This window comes from Syngnathus floridae, chromosome 4 (genome assembly GCF_059516105.1).
Source record: "Syngnathus floridae isolate MCC-2025c chromosome 4, RoL_Sflo_1.0, whole genome shotgun sequence".
In the NCBI taxonomy this organism is placed as follows: domain Eukaryota; kingdom Metazoa; phylum Chordata; class Actinopteri; order Syngnathiformes; family Syngnathidae; genus Syngnathus; species Syngnathus floridae.
Window position 1 is genome coordinate 15732110 of NC_142416.1, and position 20520 is coordinate 15752629.

Consider the following 20520-nt stretch of genomic DNA (forward strand, 5'->3'; position numbering starts at 1 on the left):
GTCATCTATCTGGTGGATTAAGAGTAATGCCCTGATCCCGTCGCAAACTAGGCCACTGCACCATGTACGTGGCGAGATGCCCTTTGTGCGAAACACCATCTCTCCGTCTGTCGTTCAGGATACAATGAACACACATTGTTATTTCTTCTCACCCTATTTTGTGTCACAAACAACCTGTTGTGCCACTGTCGGCTGGAACTATGACAGAAAGAAAAAAAAATGCTCCCTTTCAAGTATATATTGCCGAGTTATTTTGGCCCCTTTGCAAGTAGACTCCAAAGGCTAAAAGTGGAAACAACTTTGGATAGTCAAAAATCGAATGCCAGCTGCACAAGTAAACATACCACAGACTTTTTATATGTTCGATCACATCAGGACTTGAACCAGCCACTTTCTCATCCCCAAACTATCCATTTCTACATTATTTGTATTATATATAAATATAACTACAGCTTATATAATATGCTCTATGTTTTCTACATCAACCATACCAATGCCAAAATACAGTTATGCACTCATAGTGGCAGATTGAGCTGTCAACATTCAAGCAGACAACCAGTAGACGATGACGCGACGGTTGACCGGGAGCTGCAAGGTTTCGGGGTCAGTTGTCCACAGTGACTGAACCATTACCTGCCAAAGCTGAGGAGCCCTCGAGTGAAACAGCAAATAATAGCCGCTTTGACAGGAGACTTCTGAGGTGGCCTGTGAGTTTGTGACGCTCTTATCCCTAAAGCACTTTGTTCAGTGGTCCGATTTAGAAAACGTGTTTTTTGGACTACAGAACAATTATGTGGCTCCATTTCAAGACAAAAAAAAATCATATAGGAGTCTCAAATAAAATTGTATAGGTCATGTTTTAAGTACATTTTTCAATATTTCAAAAGCCAATAAGTGTACATATAGATTATACTCCCGCTGATATTTCATTAATCAAATGATCAACTAAATGCATCGGCATGTCAATGCTCTCTCTTGTCGCTTTTAACGACATATGATTGAGTTCCAGTGAGTATGTTTGGAGTATTCCGTACATGAACACGTGTAGCCTTTCCAGTAGACACAAGATTAGATTGCAATAAGTATCTTGTTACATGGAAGCGTCCTCTTGGCTGATAGATAAAGACCATCGGGGTCACACAGATCACAGGGTCCTGCCCTCGGGGATTAGATGAATGCCCATGTTTGAGCTATCGTTCTGTGATTGAGATGTATTGCACATTTCTGATACAGACAATACATACAATGCAATAAATATACCAAACCAAGAAATCTTGTTTTTAATTGATGATAATCAAAATGCTGTGTTTTGGGTTAGGGTTAGGGTTAGGGTTAATATGGTTGTCATTGCTACTTTAGACCTTAACCCTAATCCTATTTCACTTCTACTTGTAACATAATCGACAACAGTTTGCCGTAATTGTCTATCTTGATAAGAATTTCTGAACTCATTTAGCATTTATTTTGTTTGTTTTTCGTAGATGGCCCTGAGGGTAAAACTGACAGCCTGGACAGAACAGTCCATGTTGAGAACTTGAACATAAATATTGAAAAGATGTTTGAGCAAAGTTGCTGTGTCTGCTTGCAGCCAGCATAGGCGTGCATTCAGCCATGAGTAAAAGGAACTGACTGATGCTAGCTCACGGTTATCTTAGCAGGTGCACCTTTCTGTGCCGAGCCCCACTAAGCGTTAGCTTAGCTTAGTCGGGGCGCCTGTGCGTGAGTAATTCGCTCTGACCACAAACTCCTCAGTTCTTCTTTATGGGAAGCCACCAGTGACCCAATAAAGTTGTGTACCCAGCAGGCCAGCCGATGTGCTTCTAATGACCTATGTAGTGGAAAAGAAAACCCCATTTGATTAATTCCTCCCCTTTAGTTTCTAACAAATTAACCCTGATTAATTTGGCACTTGCCGGACCCAGGGGCAGTTACAGCGGCATGCTAATTAGTACATGGACATTACTACCAGCAGTAGCGGGGTTGTGTTATTTATACCATTGTTAATGTGATTATTGCTACGTCAACTGGAAGTTGTACAAATATGCGTGCAAACAAGCAGATACATTTGAAGCTAATTGTGTTCAAAATTATTCTGCATTATTTTGAGACGCAGCAAAAATCACAGTCCAAAATCTTTCATTTAAAATGTATCAAAAATTCGACCAAATTTCCTAGCAGTGTACGAATTTATTTTCACTGCCCAAATGGAATGTTTTGACAAATGTTTTTCAGAGCATTTACCACTGCTCGGGGACAATATTTGTCTCTCCCTGTTTAATGGCTTCAGCCATCCAATTTCATTTCTAGGACGAATGCAAGCAGCTGATAATTTGCTCTTAATGTGTCGGCTTGATGTTAATATGTTACGCTTCTGGCTAGCCTCCCGCCCACTCTTGAGGCCCACTATCATGGTCATGGCTCCAGCTCCACTTTTGGCCTCATTCCTCAACTTGTCTGACAAGCCTGACTCACTTCTCATTTGCGGAGTCATCCGCTAACCGCCCACCACCACATGCAGCCCAGTGCAGCGGGATCTTCCCTGGCAAGGCTTCTAAATGACTCATTACATGCTTAACGATCGACGAGAACGCACACGTACAAACGTGAGGCGAAGGCACAGATGCTTGGCAAGTTGCACTTGCATCTAAAGCAGACTTTTCAGATGGAATCATAACATCCATCGCAGAGACATAACAAGTCCCAAATGCTATTTAACTTCCACTTAAAACGGAAACAAGGATCTTGTCCAAGCATGAGGATGTGACTGGTATCGACCTGATCAGGAAGTTCAATAACCAATTATCCCCCCCTCGTCCTCTGAGGGATGATCCAGTATTCAACCTATAAGCAGTAACAACTAGCACACATTCTGGATAAGCAACTCTAAATGTTTGGACACTGCAGCTCCTTCATATAATGCACGAGAATTAAATGCTTGACTATATTCTCCAAAGTGAAAATTTCTAATGTTCAATTTGTAGCTTTGTTACAAACCAGCTCAGGCAGCTTGGGTCGATTTTACGCTACTGGAGCCATTGATCTGATTTGTTTGGATAGGACTCTCTGCCTTTTTGAGCCAGATTTGCAAAGTGACTCGGACAAGAAAACACAAAGTGTTTTCGTAAAGATGCACCTGCTGTTTTTTTTATATTATATTAAAACAGGGAGTGAGTATTGTTTGATTTTAGAATAATGCATTGATTGGCAGGTCCTTGGTAGTGACACTTGTGCATCTGGCCTGGGATTTATTTACTCCTAATACGTTGTTCGCCCCCCTCCACCCATACATGACCGGCAATCAGACCAGTCTGCCTAAGTCAGTAGGGGTCGGCTAGAATTCTAATTACCAAGTGGCATGTCTGGCCCTTCATCTATCAAAGTTCTTCACCCATCTGTCAGATGATCCAGGTTCCTCTCCTTATCCATGTCTGGGTCGAGGGCGAAGCAGTCTAATAAGGGATTCCCAGAAGAATGCCTGGCCACCTTGTCCAATTCCACAGAGAGGACACTAGGGCAGCCTCAACAAATAGCGACGTGTTTTCATTTTCTGCTCAGTGGACATGGCCGGAACAGCTCACCAGGGAGGCATCCAGAAGTTATAACCCCAATAGAACCCTGCCAGGAACCACTGGGCAAACTTCCGAATGGCCTGCCTCGTCTACCAGCCGTGTTCCAACAAATACTGCGGCGTGAATATTTCCATAGGAAGCTCCCGCCTTTGGTCCGCCTTTTTTCACTTACCTTTATCTTCATGTTCTTGTATATCACACACACCATGCAGGTTTTATGGTTCTATCTGCAACTCCCAAGCCGTGGCCCTTTGGGATAAGAAAGTATTTTTCAGTTACATAATCTTTGTACACATTGCCCTTAGCTTAAATTAATCTTGTTCTTGGTCTTTTTGGAAGCGCTACAATGCGGAACCTTTATCGTCCCTGCGCAGTGTGCAGGTTATCTCACAGAGAGTTGATCCAAATGTTACATTTGTCACAGTTTACTGAATTAGAAAACCGAAAAACAGCTATAAGGAAGACACAGCCACATCACATTGTACTCGGCTTTAATGCAGTGGCTGTTTTTTTTTTAGCTACTTACAAGGAAAGAGCAAATGAAGATATATCCTCAATGGTGAATTGTCAGTTGTCAATTGCATAATGTAAGGAATCGAGTAAATGAGGCGAACAGTTTTGGATAATTTTTAAAGCGAAAAAACAAAATTACAGTACTTGTATTTGGTCTTAAATTCAGTAGTAGTAGCAAATGAGAAGTTTCTACCTTGGGATCAAGGTTTACACACATTTGAACTTAAAAAAGTTGTCCGGTGTCAGGCGCTGACTCTGTAATCCCTGCCATCTGCTGTGTAGATCAGATCCCACTATATGCCGACCTTTATGTAGGCCATCCTGCCTCCAGCAGAACATTGAGCACATACAAAAATACACACATGCGCACACACACACGGAGAGGGGAAGATTGGCACCGTCTAATTCCATCTAAATCTCTTGCTGCGGTACCACTCAGTAATTTCCCCCTCATTTCCATCTTGGGTCAAACCGAGGAGATAGATTATCACTGCGAAACCTCGAACTTCCTCTTTCAAGTTTTGGCTTGTCATGCCAACCACTCATTTGACATGGTTGAAATACGTACATGGTGAATTCCATCGCTCGGCTTGAGACGTGATCGCTTACGGAATGAGAGAAAAAGACGATAAGTGATGTGAAATGAAGACGATGGTAAACAAAGAGTGGGGTGGAGGGAAGTGAAATTGGAAGGCTGAATTGAGACAAGAGAAGAGCATACGGTTGCACACCCCCTCCCCTCATTAAGTCAGTCAGTGTGACAGGAGGACTTACATAACACCCCAGAGATGGAGGGAGGAGATGAAGAAAGAGTAACGAGGAGGAGGATGAAAGAGGTAGCAGCTGCAGAGCAGGGAAGACATGATAGGGCGGACGAAGAATCGAGTGCACACTCTTGGAAAAGCAACCTTTGAGAGGAGGAGAGACTCGAACAATCACATGAGCTTGAGTATTTGAATGAAGGCAAGTGGGATGAGGGATAAAAAGAAAAAAATGAAGTGAAAGATCTGCCGTTCTTTATAGTCTGCCTCGACTGGCTTTACACTTTTCATTTGTTTTGTGGGGGAGAGATTAGCAAAAGGATTAAGAGGGCGACTCTACCGCTCCTCATCCTTTCGCTTCTCCCTCGTTCGGTACCTCTCAGATGGGAGCGTGCACATTTGCTCACTGGCTCATGCGTCCCGGGAAATTAATGCACAGTTTGCACGCTGGCTACGCTGCTTGGGGCTGCAGCTCACCATTTTTATTTTTTTTTGCCCTACCGAGTCAATCTGTTGTTTGAGATGAGTCTGTAAATTTTGAATTAGAGATGGATTGGGCAGTTTCTTGAAACCCAGCGTGGTGGCTTAATGGTGCTTGTATAATGACAGAATTGAGAATATCATACTGGAAAAAATGGGCTTGTGTTGCTAGGAACTGCACGAATATTACAGCAACCACACTAACTCTGTGTGCATCGGTTTTCAAATGCCAAAAAAAAAGTAATTTCAGCAACACTAAAATCTACAACCATACCGTGTATTTGTTTTGCCCTGATGCTTTTCAAAATGGACATTTAAAGTGATGAAATGGGTGTTAGTAAAAGATGAAAACCAAAATAGTATTACAAATTAAATTGAAAAAAAAATTGGACTAATCCACGTCCCAAAATCATCAAGCACAAACCATCTCAGGTTTAATAAATCAAATTGTATATGCTTAAGCCAACATTCATATGCATGAACTTTGCAGCAGTGTTGCATGTTTGGTAGGCGTGAGCAATCAAGTTTGCTTTCATTCCTGCAAATGAAGCCCCATAGTGTTCCATCTCACTTTTTGGGAAAAAAAATGGAATAAAATTTGAACATGTTCAAATTCTGAAGTCAAAAATGGTCCAGTTTGCATCCTTGTCTCGCTATGCTAACTGGCTGCAAGTTCAGTAGTTGACTCTGAAGCAGATGACTGAGCAGTCGTCATTTTCCTCCTCACTCGTCTGGTTTGCCACTTGGAGTAGCCAAACGCTCTCCGCCTTGACTCTCCTCTCCATCTGTCTGGCTCATCTCTCCCTTTATCTCAGCCATTCTCCCATTCCGTCCCCCCCATGCTTCCAGCACTCCCTGCGAAGCTTAGCCACTCTGCCTCCTTCCTTTTGAAACAGCAAAAAGCAATTCCTCTCCCTTTGTCAGGGCAGTTGGCACTAAGCCCTTAAGTAGGGATTTTCTGGTTTGGCGGGAATGCCATTAGGCGAGCGGCCGATGACGTGCCGTGACTGACGTGCCGAATCTTTCTGATGTCGTGATGTCACAATCCCGCCAAGGCAGTGGTTATGATATTGTTGGCGTCCCTCGAATGAGGAGGCTTTAGTGGTCATGTCAGAAGTAAGTCTTCATAAATCCTTTATGGCACAGAAATATTAAGCTTCTTTGGTGGTGCAGAGGCAAAGAGAAGAACATGGCGGAACACAGTGGAACGTCAACGCAGAAAAATAAATAAGACACTTGCAGAAATGGGCCACACGCTTTCGTTAGCGGTCGTAGGGGAACTGCCGGAATCAGTTTACACTCTTAAAACATTGACAATTTCCAACTATTTTCATGACTCATGGGATCTTTTACATCTGAAGAAGCGGGACTGACTGAATCATGGCATGCGCCGATTTAAATGGCCTTCATCTCTCTTTTTATTAGCGCAGTCGTTCAGTAAGTGCTGCAGATGCGTAAATGAAAGATTATTGCAGTACATCAGTAGTATGTCGGTATATTTGGTGCCTGAGTGCATTTTAAAAATACAATAATCCACTAAAGGATGCAGCTATGTGTAAATACGCTCGGTGTGGTAATGCATACCGAGTTGCATAAATCAAAACTGCCCTCGTTCGATCACACACTCGTGTTGACTTTTTCCATGTTTCTTTTCACACAGCCCCTCCACGATTTACCCGAACCCCAGAAGACCAGACAGGAGTCCAAGGCGGCGTGGCATCGTTCGTGTGCCAGGCCGCCGGCGAGCCGCAGCCCAAGATTGTGTGGAACAAGAAAGGCAAAAAAGTCAGCAATCAGAGATTTGAGGTAGGAGCCCAAGGCCCTAAATATTGACATTTTCTTTGTATTTCATCCAACGAGAACAATATTGCTCAAAATGCTGTAGGTGGTTTTTTTTTCATGAAGAAGAAAAGTAATTTTGTTTGCTTTGGAATAAAATGGAGATTGGTGAGAAATCCTTTTTGATTTGACTGAAACAGAAGCAGGACTTGGCAGTTCATTGAGACTTTTAGAAAAGCACGTTCCGCCAACCAACCCTTTCAAAAAGTGTTTAACAATAACCCATATAGTTAAATATACAGAACGTCCTTAGCGACTCCTGCACGATTTAATGAGATCCATTAATACTGCACAAAAGCTGTTTCAAAAATTCCCAGTCTTATACTGGTCTGATATTCAAATTGTTGTTGTTGTTTTTTTTAAAAAGAACACTGTCATACTCTTTCGCTTTGGTTGACAGTATGAGGGATTCAGAAATGATTATTAGTTTCCCATAGGCTTTAACCTTAGCTTCCCTTGCAAGTCAACCTCAGAAGGACATGCTGAATCCGCCTCCTCAGTGTCACTCAGAGGTCAAGGCGCTTTCGAAGCATGATAAGTCTATTTACCTCCCTTCTATCAACTTGGTTGTGATTGAAGGACAGAGATGTTTTCCTTTTTAATCGGGAATACAAAACCCGAGCGTATATTGTTGAGCTTGTCCTGTTCATTGGGAGTGACTACAGGGATGTATGATTTATTGGATTACAGTCAGCGAAAGCTTTCTGAGAATTCAAAATCCTGATCTCTCACATAGCATGCACTAATCATATTCAAGGGTATTTTAATCCAAGTGCAGTCCACCAAAAGGTATTATAAATCCCGTACACATTGTAGGAAAATGACATTGGAGATTTTTGAACTTCTTTAGTCATTACGCTCGGGCCAAAGTTGGTTGGCGTAAAATCTTGAAGTTCGAGAAATGCAAAATGTATTTCCAGACTGGTCGAAACGCTTGACATGTCCCAACTACGACTTATCCAACATCATATGTTATCTTTTACGCAGGTGATTGAATTTGACGACGGGTCTGGCTCAGTCCTGAGAATCCAGCCTCTCCGGACCCCCAGAGATGAGGCGATTTACGAATGCCACGCCTCTAACTCGGCAGGAGAGCTCACGGCCTCCACCCGGCTAAGCGTGCTAAGAGGTCAGTGCCATCACACAAACCAGCTGACTTCGCCTCCATTTGCCAAACACAACATTCGAAATCCAAAGGCTTTTATTTCTTCTAACGTAACCCACATCCCTCACCTGGACCTTACTTAGAATTCAGACTATAGTGAGTTATACTTTTCATTTCCATTCTTGTACTCATAGATTGTAAATTAGAAATATTAATGCTGACAAAGCTGAAAGCTCGGAAGAGGGGGTCTCTTTAGAAGTCAATAAGTGTGTAAAGGCTGCACTCGGTGCTTTTGTTAGTGTTAGCAGCAGTCCATTAATGCAGATGGTGATGTTAGTGTTAGTGGAGTCCATTAGGAGAACATTATGCACCGGTAGTCGGAAGCTCAAGAGTGTCTTAGCGAGTGAAGCCGCTCAAGTGTGGATAATCACACCGGCTGCCTTTATAGTCCGCGCTTATGGGGGGGAAAGGACGAGCAGCCTATTGTTTCTATCCTCTCATCTCTCGCTTTTCTTCCTCAAGTACTATCCACAGAATCTACGTATGTTTTTTTTTATCTGAACGGCTCTTACCTTGCTTTACTCTGATCTCTCGCTCCACATGCTCTTCCACACAACATCTAAATTATTCACGTCAGATGGCTCTTTGCATCTTGTGTGTATGTGCGACCACTGACGCATGCACATCTGCGTCACGTTCCCCATCAAGGGAACGCGTCCCCTCTTCTTCTGCACAGTAACTGCTCAATCACGTTTACGCACACCCACAAGCGCAAATGATTATCCTCTGTCAAAGATGGTTATACTTTGTTAGTTGTTTTTTTGTTGTTGTTTTGGGTGAAGCCACATGGGAACTGCTAATTGCCCAAAACGTCAGCACCGACACACACGCACACACAGAGGCACAGATGTGTCAGTCATGTGACCCCACCCTATGTCCAGCGATGGAGTGTCTGACAGGAGGGTGGTAATGCTAAGGTCAGCCGGCTTAATTATTGAGGATTAACACCAGTCCAGTCCAGAAATCTTGGCCTTCCGTAATGGCTGTGATTGGCAAAGGCTGAAATAATAATGGAGAGCAGTAGGATGCCCTTGTAGAGTATTTATTTATAAAGTCTGCATGTTGCTGACTGCTGCAAGAACATATCAAATGTAATCCTAAAGGAAGTGTTCAAAATTGCGAAATTAATTTATTTTTGTTTGCTGAAATCCAGCTGAAATGTATTTATAGAATACTTTTAAAACAACTATGGCCGCATACAAAGTGTATAAATTAAATTGATAAAACAAAAACAGTAAACGCCTAAATTGATGGCTGGCTAAGTCCAGGTTGGTTATATTCATTCATTCATTCATTCATTCATTCATTCATTCATAAATAACTGATGAAAGAGCTTCAAAATGAGCTTCAAAATGTTTTAACCGTTCTTCCATCGTCACCTAGTGACACACCCAGAAAATTAAAACTAAACAAACAAAAGGGCTTTTTAATACGGTACAGTCAAATGAAGCTTATGATCAAAATACACACTTTTTTTTTTTCATGAGTCAAGGTTTCTATTCACAATCAAACTCTGAAATATGTTGTAATCTAATTAATGACAAGATTGGAAGACTCCAATTTCTACTCAACATTGCCGGCGATCCGGTAGTAAAATATTTCAACTAGCCACGTGTAACTTGACAAGTCAAATATATTGGAATGACCTTTGCACCGCGTATTGTAAATTCAACAGTCCCTCCTAAGATCTTTCAATCCCGTGGGCGTGCTAAAATGTCAAAGACAAATTCAACATCATGAAGTATTGCTGTTGTCAAACTTATTGAGATGAAATTTGATAATCAGGCGTTTATTTTATTGCATAAACCCACCCACATGGCGTTTAAGGTGTCATGAATGGTCAACACAGTCAGGAGAACGTATTACACTTGGGCCCTTCTGAAGCTTTTGTTCCTACACTGGCGGTTTTTCATTTTTATAGTTGACAAATGTAGCGAGCAAATGTGCGCACATTTCATTTTGGATCTCCTATAAAGCAGATGCAGCAGTTTGCGAAGCAGTTCCCATGACTGTGAGACTAGCTTTGCCTATGAGCTGTGAAATTATCTGGACTAAGCTCAGTGGAAACACTCGAACGAGAGCACATCCAAATGAAACAGTGGGAGGCTTCGTCAACACAGGAGCGTTGGGTTACTCGTCCGCTCTGATCTCAACGAGCAGCAGCGTTAGCCTGAAAAGACTTTGGTGTCACTTTCCACTTGTCCCGATGATGGATGACAAATAGCTTGTGTGATACATGTCCTCGCTTTTCCTTGTGTAGGACTTTTTTTTTTCCAAGCAAAACAAAAATAACTGTTACGAGGGGACACTGTTTTTCATCTAAGGACAAATCTTGCTTTTGGGGTGGCGAGGAGCTCCTGGAAGTGACTATAAATCATTAAAATGTCGAAACGTGTCCAATTAGCGGACAGCGCTCGCTTTAGCTCCACCCGATACAGATGATGACCCAGACGGTGTTCCAATCATTATTCCTGAATTTTATGTTACCATATTTTCCACACTATAAGGCGCACCTAAAAACCTCCAATTTTCTCAAAAGCCAACAGTGCGCCTTATAATCCGGTGCGCCTTATATATGGACCAATATGGATTTGTGGATGAGGACTAATTTATTAAAATAAGCTTTACGTGTTTAATTTGTGTGTTGTGTGAGATTAACGTTTGAGCATCATTGAGTTATTGATATATTATTGTTTTCACTATTTCGAGTGTTACTATATTGTGATTGCATTAACGTTTGAGCAACGTTGAGTTATTCATTCTATGCGCTTTATAATCCGGTGAGCCTTATATATGGACAAAGTTTTAAAATGGGCCATTCATTGAAGGTGTGCCTTATAATCCGGTGCACTTTATAGTGCGGAAAATACGGTACAAGTTGAATGTTGCCAGAAGGGCAGGAATTTACTGCCACCTCACCATTTTTGCGCAAAACATTTTCAAAGCATGGCATTTCTGTATTCAAAATGAGGTCAAATAGTCACATTGAAAATCGCTTTATAATCTTACAACTGTTGACATTTAAAGGAGCGTTTTTATCCACGTTCAAACACCTCAGGCCATCTGCACCAACGCATGATTGTGACAGGGAGCAGATTTTTTTTAAAGCACGCGTCCTCAGCGTTGAGCACCGTGTCCCACCCCAGGTAGATGAAATAGAATGTATTATAGCTGCAGATGAGGGGCTTTCTTTGAAGTAAGTGTTTGCATAATGAAAGCGAGGAGAATCACGATTGTTACGCCGCCTTCTCTCCCTTGTGCTCCCTCTCTCTGTCGGTCTCTCTGTTTTCCTTCTTTTGTTTCACTATTCTATTTCACTTTTTTTTTTTGCAAATGCAGCTGTTTTATAGTATATCCATTCACCCCAGTCACACGTGCTTGCCATCACCCGTACACCTCATCTTGTTCACTTTGGTTTATAATGCCCATGTTTCCATTTGTCGGTGTTATGATTGATTGAAATCGGAGCTTTTAAAAGGCCACACGCATGTGCGCTTTCAAAGCCACCGTCTCACGACCTGGCTGGCTACAGTTGGATGGGTTACTACCAAAATTAGCATCTCCTTGGTGAGGTTCAGTGCTAGGATTTCCCGGTAATGAGCCTTGGTGTGGTTGAAAGGGATCACAAGGGATACTGGATTATTTTTTCTTTTGAGAAGAGGAGTAGGGGGCTAAAAGTTAAAATACCTTTAAGATCAAACACATGTCTGTTTGCTTGTGTGGTTTGGTCATGGGTGACTCATCAGCCTGTTTGTTTATTGTCACCCACCAGGGGATATATTAGATACACTTTATTTGCATAGAACACGGGTTTTATTTGGATCACATTCAAAGTTTGTGTAAAAGTCTTTGAGATGTTAACGTGCACCAAAAAGTTTTGTTTTTTTCTTTTACAGATACTTTCATTTGAGCTGCCTTTATTTTTGAAACCTGACTGTATTGTTGAACAATTTTATTCGTACATCTACGGAATAATAAACAACTGGAGAATGTCTACTCGAATAAATTATGGTCATTGAAAATCACTTAACTTCAAGTTAATATATTGTTTAATATAAAGTATTTTAACAGATTTAATACATAATGTTTATATATTATATATAATATGTGACTCAAAATGGAAAGGCAAACAAATGGAATAATTGATGCATTAATGGATGGGATGGTTTGACATTTTGAATTGGGGTTAAAAAAAATTGAACTCTGATAACTGGAACAGCAACACACCCAAGAGAGCATGGAAAAACTGCTTATTCTTTTGAAAGTCTTAGCTGTGCATAATGTGGTGTGCCTGAGGCTCGATTGAATGTCCCCTATCAAAGCTATTTAGCATGTTACCTTGCTATGAAACCTTCAACAATACTACATTGAATATTAATTTTGAAAAACTGTCCAAATTGTATTATTATTATCATCATCATTATTATTAATATTATTATTAATATACAAATGTACTGTGATATTTCCATGCAATAACATCATGAAATAATTGAGTTGTACAAAACAATTCGCCATTGCAACATTGACCATCTACCAAACAGTTCTCCTCTTATGTGTATATCAAACAAAATTGTCCAATTTTGGTCCCCCCCATTTTTTTTCGCAGGTGTAACTTAGCCCCCTGAGCTCTCCCAATGCTACTCTACAGTCCACGAGTGTGAATTACATGTGAATACTGGTAATTAAGGGAATACCTCATTGAGCTGGAGTAAATTTAAGAGAAAGATATGAGGACAATCCTCCACACAAGGCTGCGTATGAAATTTGAAGCCATAATATCCCCATCCACATTTGATCCTGCTTTATCCTTCATGTGATGCAATGCTTTTTAATCCTACCACACGTGGACACTCTGCGGGCTTGCATGAACAGGTAAAAACACTTTGCCCCTCATTTTTTGACATTTGTTTCTGATTCTTGCAGAGGACCAGCTGCCTTCGGGGTTCCCCACAATAGATATGGGTCCCCAGCTGAAAGTGGTAGAACGCTCTCGGACCGCTACCATGCTCTGCGCGGCGAGCGGAAACCCTGACCCAGAAATTACTTGGTTCAAGGATTTCCTGCCAGTCAACACATCCAATAACAATGGACGAATCAAGCAGCTGCGCTCAGGTAACCATCGACTTAGTCCGGTAGCTCTCCTTCCCTCCTTAAATCCCACATTTAGTTCTACTTCAAGAGCTTCAATATTCCCCAATCCTCTTTATTTTTCCGTTGGCCTTTTGTGAACCTTGCCCCGATTGCTGTTTCACACACTTCCTGCCGTGGTTTCTGGCCGTGTTCTTCTGCTGTCCCTCTCTGCTGCTGCTACCGCCGCTGCTGCTGTTATCAGTTGCCTTGGATGGTTGCCAATCCCTGTAAATTCTTCTTGGACGTCTAAAGTGAAAACTCCCAACGTTCTCCGCTTTGCTCCAAACACTCTGAGGCCTTCCTACACAAGTCACCATTACGGCATGGTTTTGTTTGACTAAAGGAGCTCGAAAGTCTGTCAGTACAATTTATTTTTCTGACAAACCTCCAAATATAAAGCCTAGTAATGGTGGCGTGTTTTGAAGGAATTGCCTCTTCCAAGCAATCTCACTGCTGTGACTAATCAAATTGATCAAATAACTTTTTGTTCTTTTCTTCTTAGAAAATCAGTGTAATCACTGACAATTTGTGGAACTCAAAATAATAATAATGGCCTCATAATTTTCTTTTTTTTTTTTTTTTTGGTATAGCCACAGTAGTGTGTAAACCCCCAATGAATCTTTTCAGTCCCTTCCTGCTACTTACTTCCAGGGATCAACTCTGGACACAGCCCTCTCCTCTCTCCCCAACGTTTTGCTTCTTTGTGGATTTAAAAAAAAAAAAAAAACTCTTTGCTTCTATACCTGCTTGTTTAACTAGCTGGCTCAACCCAAAGTCCTTGCTCTGAGTCCCCTACCTTTTTATTTTTCAAAATTAAAAAATATTGTTACATAACTGCTAAGCTACATCATGAATTTAAATGTTCGCTATCGTTCTAATAATTCCTAATTAAGCATACAGTAATATTTCATGTCATAGATAAAGAATATACTTTTCTATTTGACTTTTTGGGGGTTGGGAGTTCCAGTGTTTGTCAAGGTGTGTACTCAATGGACCGATTGTAATGCCATGTCTATGCTGTTTCTTTTCTCTTTATATCTTTTTAACAACAGAGTCCTTTGGTAAGTGCTTTTGTCCCGAGGTCCACACCCTCACTGTCCACTCTTCTTTATACCTTTCACTAATGTTGCTGCTCTTCCTACTGCTGCTCACCTTTACAACATTACGGCGTTATTAAAACGCATGGCATGCACTGAACTAACACTGGACACAGAGAAGCATACAAATGCTAGCTTGAGATTTTTTGATTCGAATAAAACATTTAATGACACATTGTTGTGCATTCATATTCTACATATAAGTCACAGGTAGGCAAACATATAGTTGGCCTCACGTTCACTTGTGCACCTGCAGCTTTTCCACACCCAGGGAATTGTAAAACCCCTCTCCTCACACTTGCCAATTTACTTTTTCCACTCCTTCACTTATTTAATTATTCCTTCCCTCACTCACTCTGTCATTCACTCACCTACTTACTTTCCCCTCCGCTCCACCTTATAGAGTTACCAGTCAATAAGTCATCAACTCTAGATGGCTGTTAGGTAGGCCTTGGACGGAGCCACTGTAAGAAAATCAATGGTGACTCCATTTCAGAGTTCTAGACAGTAACAGTACAGTAACTTGTATATAGCTAAACTTGTTAGCACTGGTTTTCTATACCAGTGCAAGACAAATTCAGCAGGTAAAGAAAAAAAATCCATGCTGACATTCTTTTTTTAACTTGTATTAAAAGAATGCACAGGGCTGTCATCCACTTTAGAATTCCGTCCTCTGAATGAGTCAAGGAGAGTTACTTCCTGCTCTTATTTGTTTTATAACTGCCATTGCTTTTTCAATTGAAGAGCCCAATAGAAAAATAATTGAAAATATTTTTCCGCAATTGACTGGTTGGTGAAACCTGATTTGACTTAAGTTTTAGCGTGTTTTACAGCCAATGGTATCGACCAAATTGTTGTAGTTGCTTCGACTAAAACATAATAAAACCTGTTTTTGTTTCTATGGTATTGACATGATTTTTAGTCTTGCAAATAAAGCCATATGATACAAACCAAGTGTACCATACTTAAAAAGCAGCAATGCTTGATAGGAACAGGGCTTTCATTACTGTAACTCAATTGCCTCTTTCCTATCTGATACAGGCTTCGCTCTGCTTGCCTTTTTTTGAGTGTGTCAGTTTTCCAAATTGTAATAATTTGGTTGGAAACTCAAAACCATGCCACATCAAACGTGGAGACAGACTAACAAACATCTTTACTTTTGCGGATGTGGCAATTGGCCATGTACATTTTATTGGAGAGCAGAAACCACTGCAAAGTAGAGATGACGGAGCACGCCATCCAGAGCTAATGCCAATATTAGCAGACATGTTGATTTTTGTTATTTCAAGCCAATCTTAATTTGATGCTGACAAATCACATCATCCATGCGGTTTTAATCTGTGAGCAGCATTCTTGGAACCCTTTATGGCCAAGGAGGGACATGAAATGTGGGCAACTAACTACGAAGGCTCACTGTTGCCTCTTGAGGTCGCATATGGTTTCACGTGAAATCTTTTTCTGGCTGAATGTATCTCAAAATATCCATCAAATAGTGACGAATTCAATAAGGTACGACATATTCATTTAAACGATTCCATTTTATCTTGTCTGCATGGTTTGGCTCTGATTCTGTAGATCTTCAGCTTGACATTTACAGCTCAAGTTTCAGATTGTCATAAATGTCTTTGGTGTTAGAACCTCTGATGATCACTCCAGCCTAATGCCTAATAGTGATAAAGTGTTGACGGTTTGTAAACTCTAGGGGGGAAAAAAACACTAAAGAACACATTTATTCAACTTATCACCGATTTTCATCCACATGGGGGACACGTGTAGCTTAATCCTGAAATGTATTCAGTCTTGGAGACTAAGCGCAGCCTCGTCAACTACCCCGCTGAAAATCAATGAGGTCTACTCAATAACCCATCTCCTTGAAGCTCTATCACTCTGTCTTCCTCCAATCTGTCACTTAAAGCTTATTCTGACTTGATTTAAAAAAATTTGGCTCTTTCTTAGTTTTTCTCTCTAATTTGGTTCTTCTTACTCCCCCCAGTTCTGTCAGTATCCCTCCCTTGCCCCGTTCCCCTTTCTGTGGCACTAACATTTTCTTCTTCTTCTCCCTCTCTAATCTCGTGCATTCATTGCCCACTCAGGTGGCACGCCCATACGAGGTAAGACTGCTGGGAGGACCAACGTGACACAGTGGCCTGATTCCATTCCAACCCTCGGCTTCCCCTTGCACCAGTTGTAGGAAGCAGCTCAGGATGAGTCCATCTGTGTTGCCGTAGTGGTAACCGCTCATCCGGCTGCTTCAAATCTGCGGTGGGAAGAGGCGCAAGAGGAGGGGGGATTGGAATTGAGCAAGCAATTCATTATACTATGACTTTTAATCACCTTCCCTTTTCTCATCCTTTCATTATCTGCTCATCTGTTCATGTTACCATGTCAGCCCCACAATCGTTAACGTAATTCCATTGCTTCCTTAATCATCATATAGTGATCCCATCACTTTAATATCAATTTGCTTCTAACATTGATCCTACCTTCAATCTAAAGCATGATGTGTTTTATGTTCCTTAGTTTAGGTTGACAATGGTCATGTTTTTTTTTTTTTTTCCCTTTTTTTTTTCGGTGACCTGATTTTTGGGTGATGGTCTTGACCCTGCCCCCTTTTCATTATACCTTGCCGCTATTTACGCAATCAAACGAACCCAGTCGTGTCTTCCCTCCCAGCTGTTATTCGCTCAACCCGAAATGTCCAGATGGCGAAGACACACTTTCAGACATTAGTGTGCTCACACACACACACAAACACACACATTCACACATTCCTTCATGAGTTGTTTTGTTTTTTTCAACCATTGCTTTCTCTCTTCTCTTTCATTACTGATAAAAAGCCCCAAACAACCACTTTTTTGATAAAGTTTTTATGGGCGCTTTTTGGGCTTCCAACACCATTTAAATAAAAAAAACTGGTTGACTTTTTTGACAGTTTTTCTATTTTCAGGGAGTGAGAAAGCATCGGCCCCCTTCCAAAGGCTTTGCGTATGTCTTTTAATGTTTTTTTTTTGTCTGTTGGCCTTAACAAAGGTCAGTTGATTTCTTTACTACTTTTATTGGGTGTGCATTTAATGACATCACACTCCTGATCCCATTGGTGGATCCGAAAAAAGTCAGGGTTGTGTTATTGCCATGGCAATGATTTTGAAAAGTGATGTAACTGGATTTTCAGACAGTTTCCAAAAGGCTATTTGTCACTGGATTCCTCAACGTGTCGACTGCTTGGCTTATTTATTTCTGTCTTGCATGGAAAACCATATATTCCCTCTTATGGACTTTTTGTTTCCCTCCGATTTCTAAATCAGGATGCTGACCTTTGTTTTGAGGAGATTTTTGCCGACAATGACAGAAATGCGTCCCCCATTGAACGGGCTTTTTTTTGGCCCACTTCTCCACCGATTTCACTCTTTGCTGATATTCAAACTCATTTGTCCTTTATGATAATAAATGTTATGTATCAGATCATGACGCCTTTGATCGTTCAATGTTTTTTGTCTTTCTGTTCTCCTCTCTGTATATTTTCATTTCCTCGTTCCTGCATCCAGGCGCACTGCAGATCGAAATGAGCGAAGAGTCTGACCAGGGCAAGTATGAGTGTGTTGCCACCAACAGCGATGGAACTCGCTATTCCACCCCAGCCAATCTCTACGTACGAGGTAAGAGGAGCTCTTGTGGGGGTTAGGGTTGAAATTTTCAACAGTAAAAAGTTCATATTTTATCTATAATTAATTTGAGAACCATCATTTTTCAGATACATTTAATACCTTTAAAAACGCTACTTCACAGACTAAGAAAATAAACGCGCCCAAGCGTGTATGAATTATGTACATGGAAGTATGTTTTTTTTTTTTTATTTTATTTCCCGGGATGTGTGTTAATCAAATTATTTATTGTGTAATATTTTACACACCACCATATCATTTAACCAATTTCCCTTCCAAGCCATAAAATGGAAGGCTTCCAAAACAAGGGTCGTCTTTCCACACAGTTAACGCAGGGTTGAGTGTTTTTACTGAGGCTATTAATCTCTCTGCCCTCCCTTCTTAGCCTTTAGACCTCCAAGAGAAAACAAATCATCATCTGGTTAGGACTTTCTGTGTCTCTCGCCAAAATCTGACAGCCGCCTTACCTCTTCGGGCACTTTAAAAGCACGCATTCTCACACACGCCAGACCAATGTTTGAGTCTTGAAGACGTTTTTAATCCGGAGGCCTTTTGCTCTGTTGCCACCCCAATCAAGTCAAAAAAAAAAAAACTGCAACCTTTAAACAGCCTGATTGTTGCTTGCTCCGGGGAATTAGAAGCAAACACACACAACTAGATGTACAATTTGAAAAACATAAATGTCAGCGACTAACAGATATATGCATATGCACAAACAACAAAGTCAGTGATGTGTGTCTAGTAAAAAAAATATCGTGGCGGATCCAAGTGAATGTTTGACAGGCTGTGACGGGCTTTTACCGACACACTGGCCCCTCCACAGCTTATGTTTGTTCCAGCGTTTTCTTTTCAGCTTCCCTTCTTGTCTGTTGCCACACTCCTCTGTCTAACGTGTTTTTTTCTCCCTGTCTCTTCTCTGATATTGGCCATTTTCCTCTCTTTACCCTCCTCCCCCTCTTCCATTTACCCCTCCTCCCGCTCCGTCCTTACTCCCTCGGCAGAGCTCCGAGAAGGTTGGTACTGCAAAAACCAGTGTGACAATATCGAATCGCTGCATTGAGTGTTTCTTTTGGTCGATTAAGATACCATTTGTGTTGGTGTTTACTGCCTGGTTTCTGTGATGTGCATTTTTTTTTTCCCCCGAGTGCACCTGCGTTTTGCTGTGCTTTGTTTTTATTGTGTGTGGGTATCATTTGTATTTTCATGCATAAAATATTGATTTCCTGCTGCTAACACATCAATAAAACATTTCCATATCACATGCACCCAAGTGGTGACTTACCTTACCGTTGGAATGTTTGCTGTCTTTTCTGATTGCCACGAAATTTCATTTGAAAGCACGTGGCAACCTGAAAACACATGCTCCCTATTGTCATCCATTGCACTTTGCTCAACAACATATTGTTCTCATAAATGTCTAATGGTGCTTCCTTTCCTGCCTTTCTGCTTTTATTGCACCGCGCTCCAGTGCGTCGCGTCCCCCCTCGCTTCTCTATACCGCCGGCGGACAGCGAGATCATGCCAGGGGGCAACGTCAACATCACCTGCGTGGCGGTGGGCTCGCCCATGCCCTATGTAAAGTGGATGCTGGGAGCCGAGGACCTGACCCCAGAGGATGATATGCCCATCGGCCGTAATGTCCTTGAACTGACGGATGTACGCCAGTCCAACAATTACACCTGCGTTGCCATGTCAACGCTTGGCGTCATTGAGGCTGTGGCGCAGATTATTGTGAAAGGTGAGTTTGTCACTGTATGGAGGGAAAAAAAAGGAAGTTTCCAGTTGAGTTTAGAGAAAGGCATGGCTTCGACCTTGTATTTAAGAGGTCTTTTATTCAATTCTATTCCAAGTTTCATTTTCTTTTATACCTAACTGGCCACTCTAAACAGCACCTTTCTGTTGAAAACATAAGAATTGAAGTAAAAGACTCAAGTGAAGTCTTTCATGAGAAATAATAAATGGTATTTATTTAAAAGTAAGATTAGATTTACTAAAGGAAATGAGGAATGGAAATGTTTGCCACTTGCCACTTTTGCATAGCCAATGAGAAAAAAAATCTGATTAATAAAATTAAGAAAAATACATTTTCTTAGTATATTATTATTATAAATGGAATGACCATTTTAAAATTTGAGTTATAATCCACCACTCAAAATAAAAAATCTCCTAAATTCAGGATAAATTAATTTGAGAGACTCCTCATTTTAATTATCTCCAAACAGAAGTCCAAATATAATACACCGTTGCATATATTTGATTATTTTCATTATTCATTTTTTTGCATTGGTGAATTTACCTTTCAAT

The 20520-nt window shown here is 41.1% G+C and overlaps 1 protein-coding gene across 3 annotated transcripts in view; it reads left to right on the forward strand.

Moving 5' to 3' along the window:
- Nucleotides 1-20520, forward strand: part of LOC148399409 (receptor-type tyrosine-protein phosphatase delta-like) — a 143367-nt gene that overhangs the window by 93355 nt on the left and 29492 nt on the right. For all 3 annotated transcript variants that reach the window (XM_088373937.1, XM_088373938.1, XM_088373939.1), the window contains 8 exons: nt 6984-7129; nt 8150-8291; nt 13251-13439; nt 14510-14518; nt 16648-16665; nt 18100-18210; nt 19218-19229; nt 19685-19954. In XM_088373937.1, coding sequence (XP_088230063.1) covers nt 6984-7129; nt 8150-8291; nt 13251-13439; nt 14510-14518; nt 16648-16665; nt 18100-18210; nt 19218-19229; nt 19685-19954 — 897 coding nt within the window. The remainder of the gene's footprint in view (nt 1-6983; nt 7130-8149; nt 8292-13250; nt 13440-14509; nt 14519-16647; nt 16666-18099; nt 18211-19217; nt 19230-19684; nt 19955-20520) is intronic.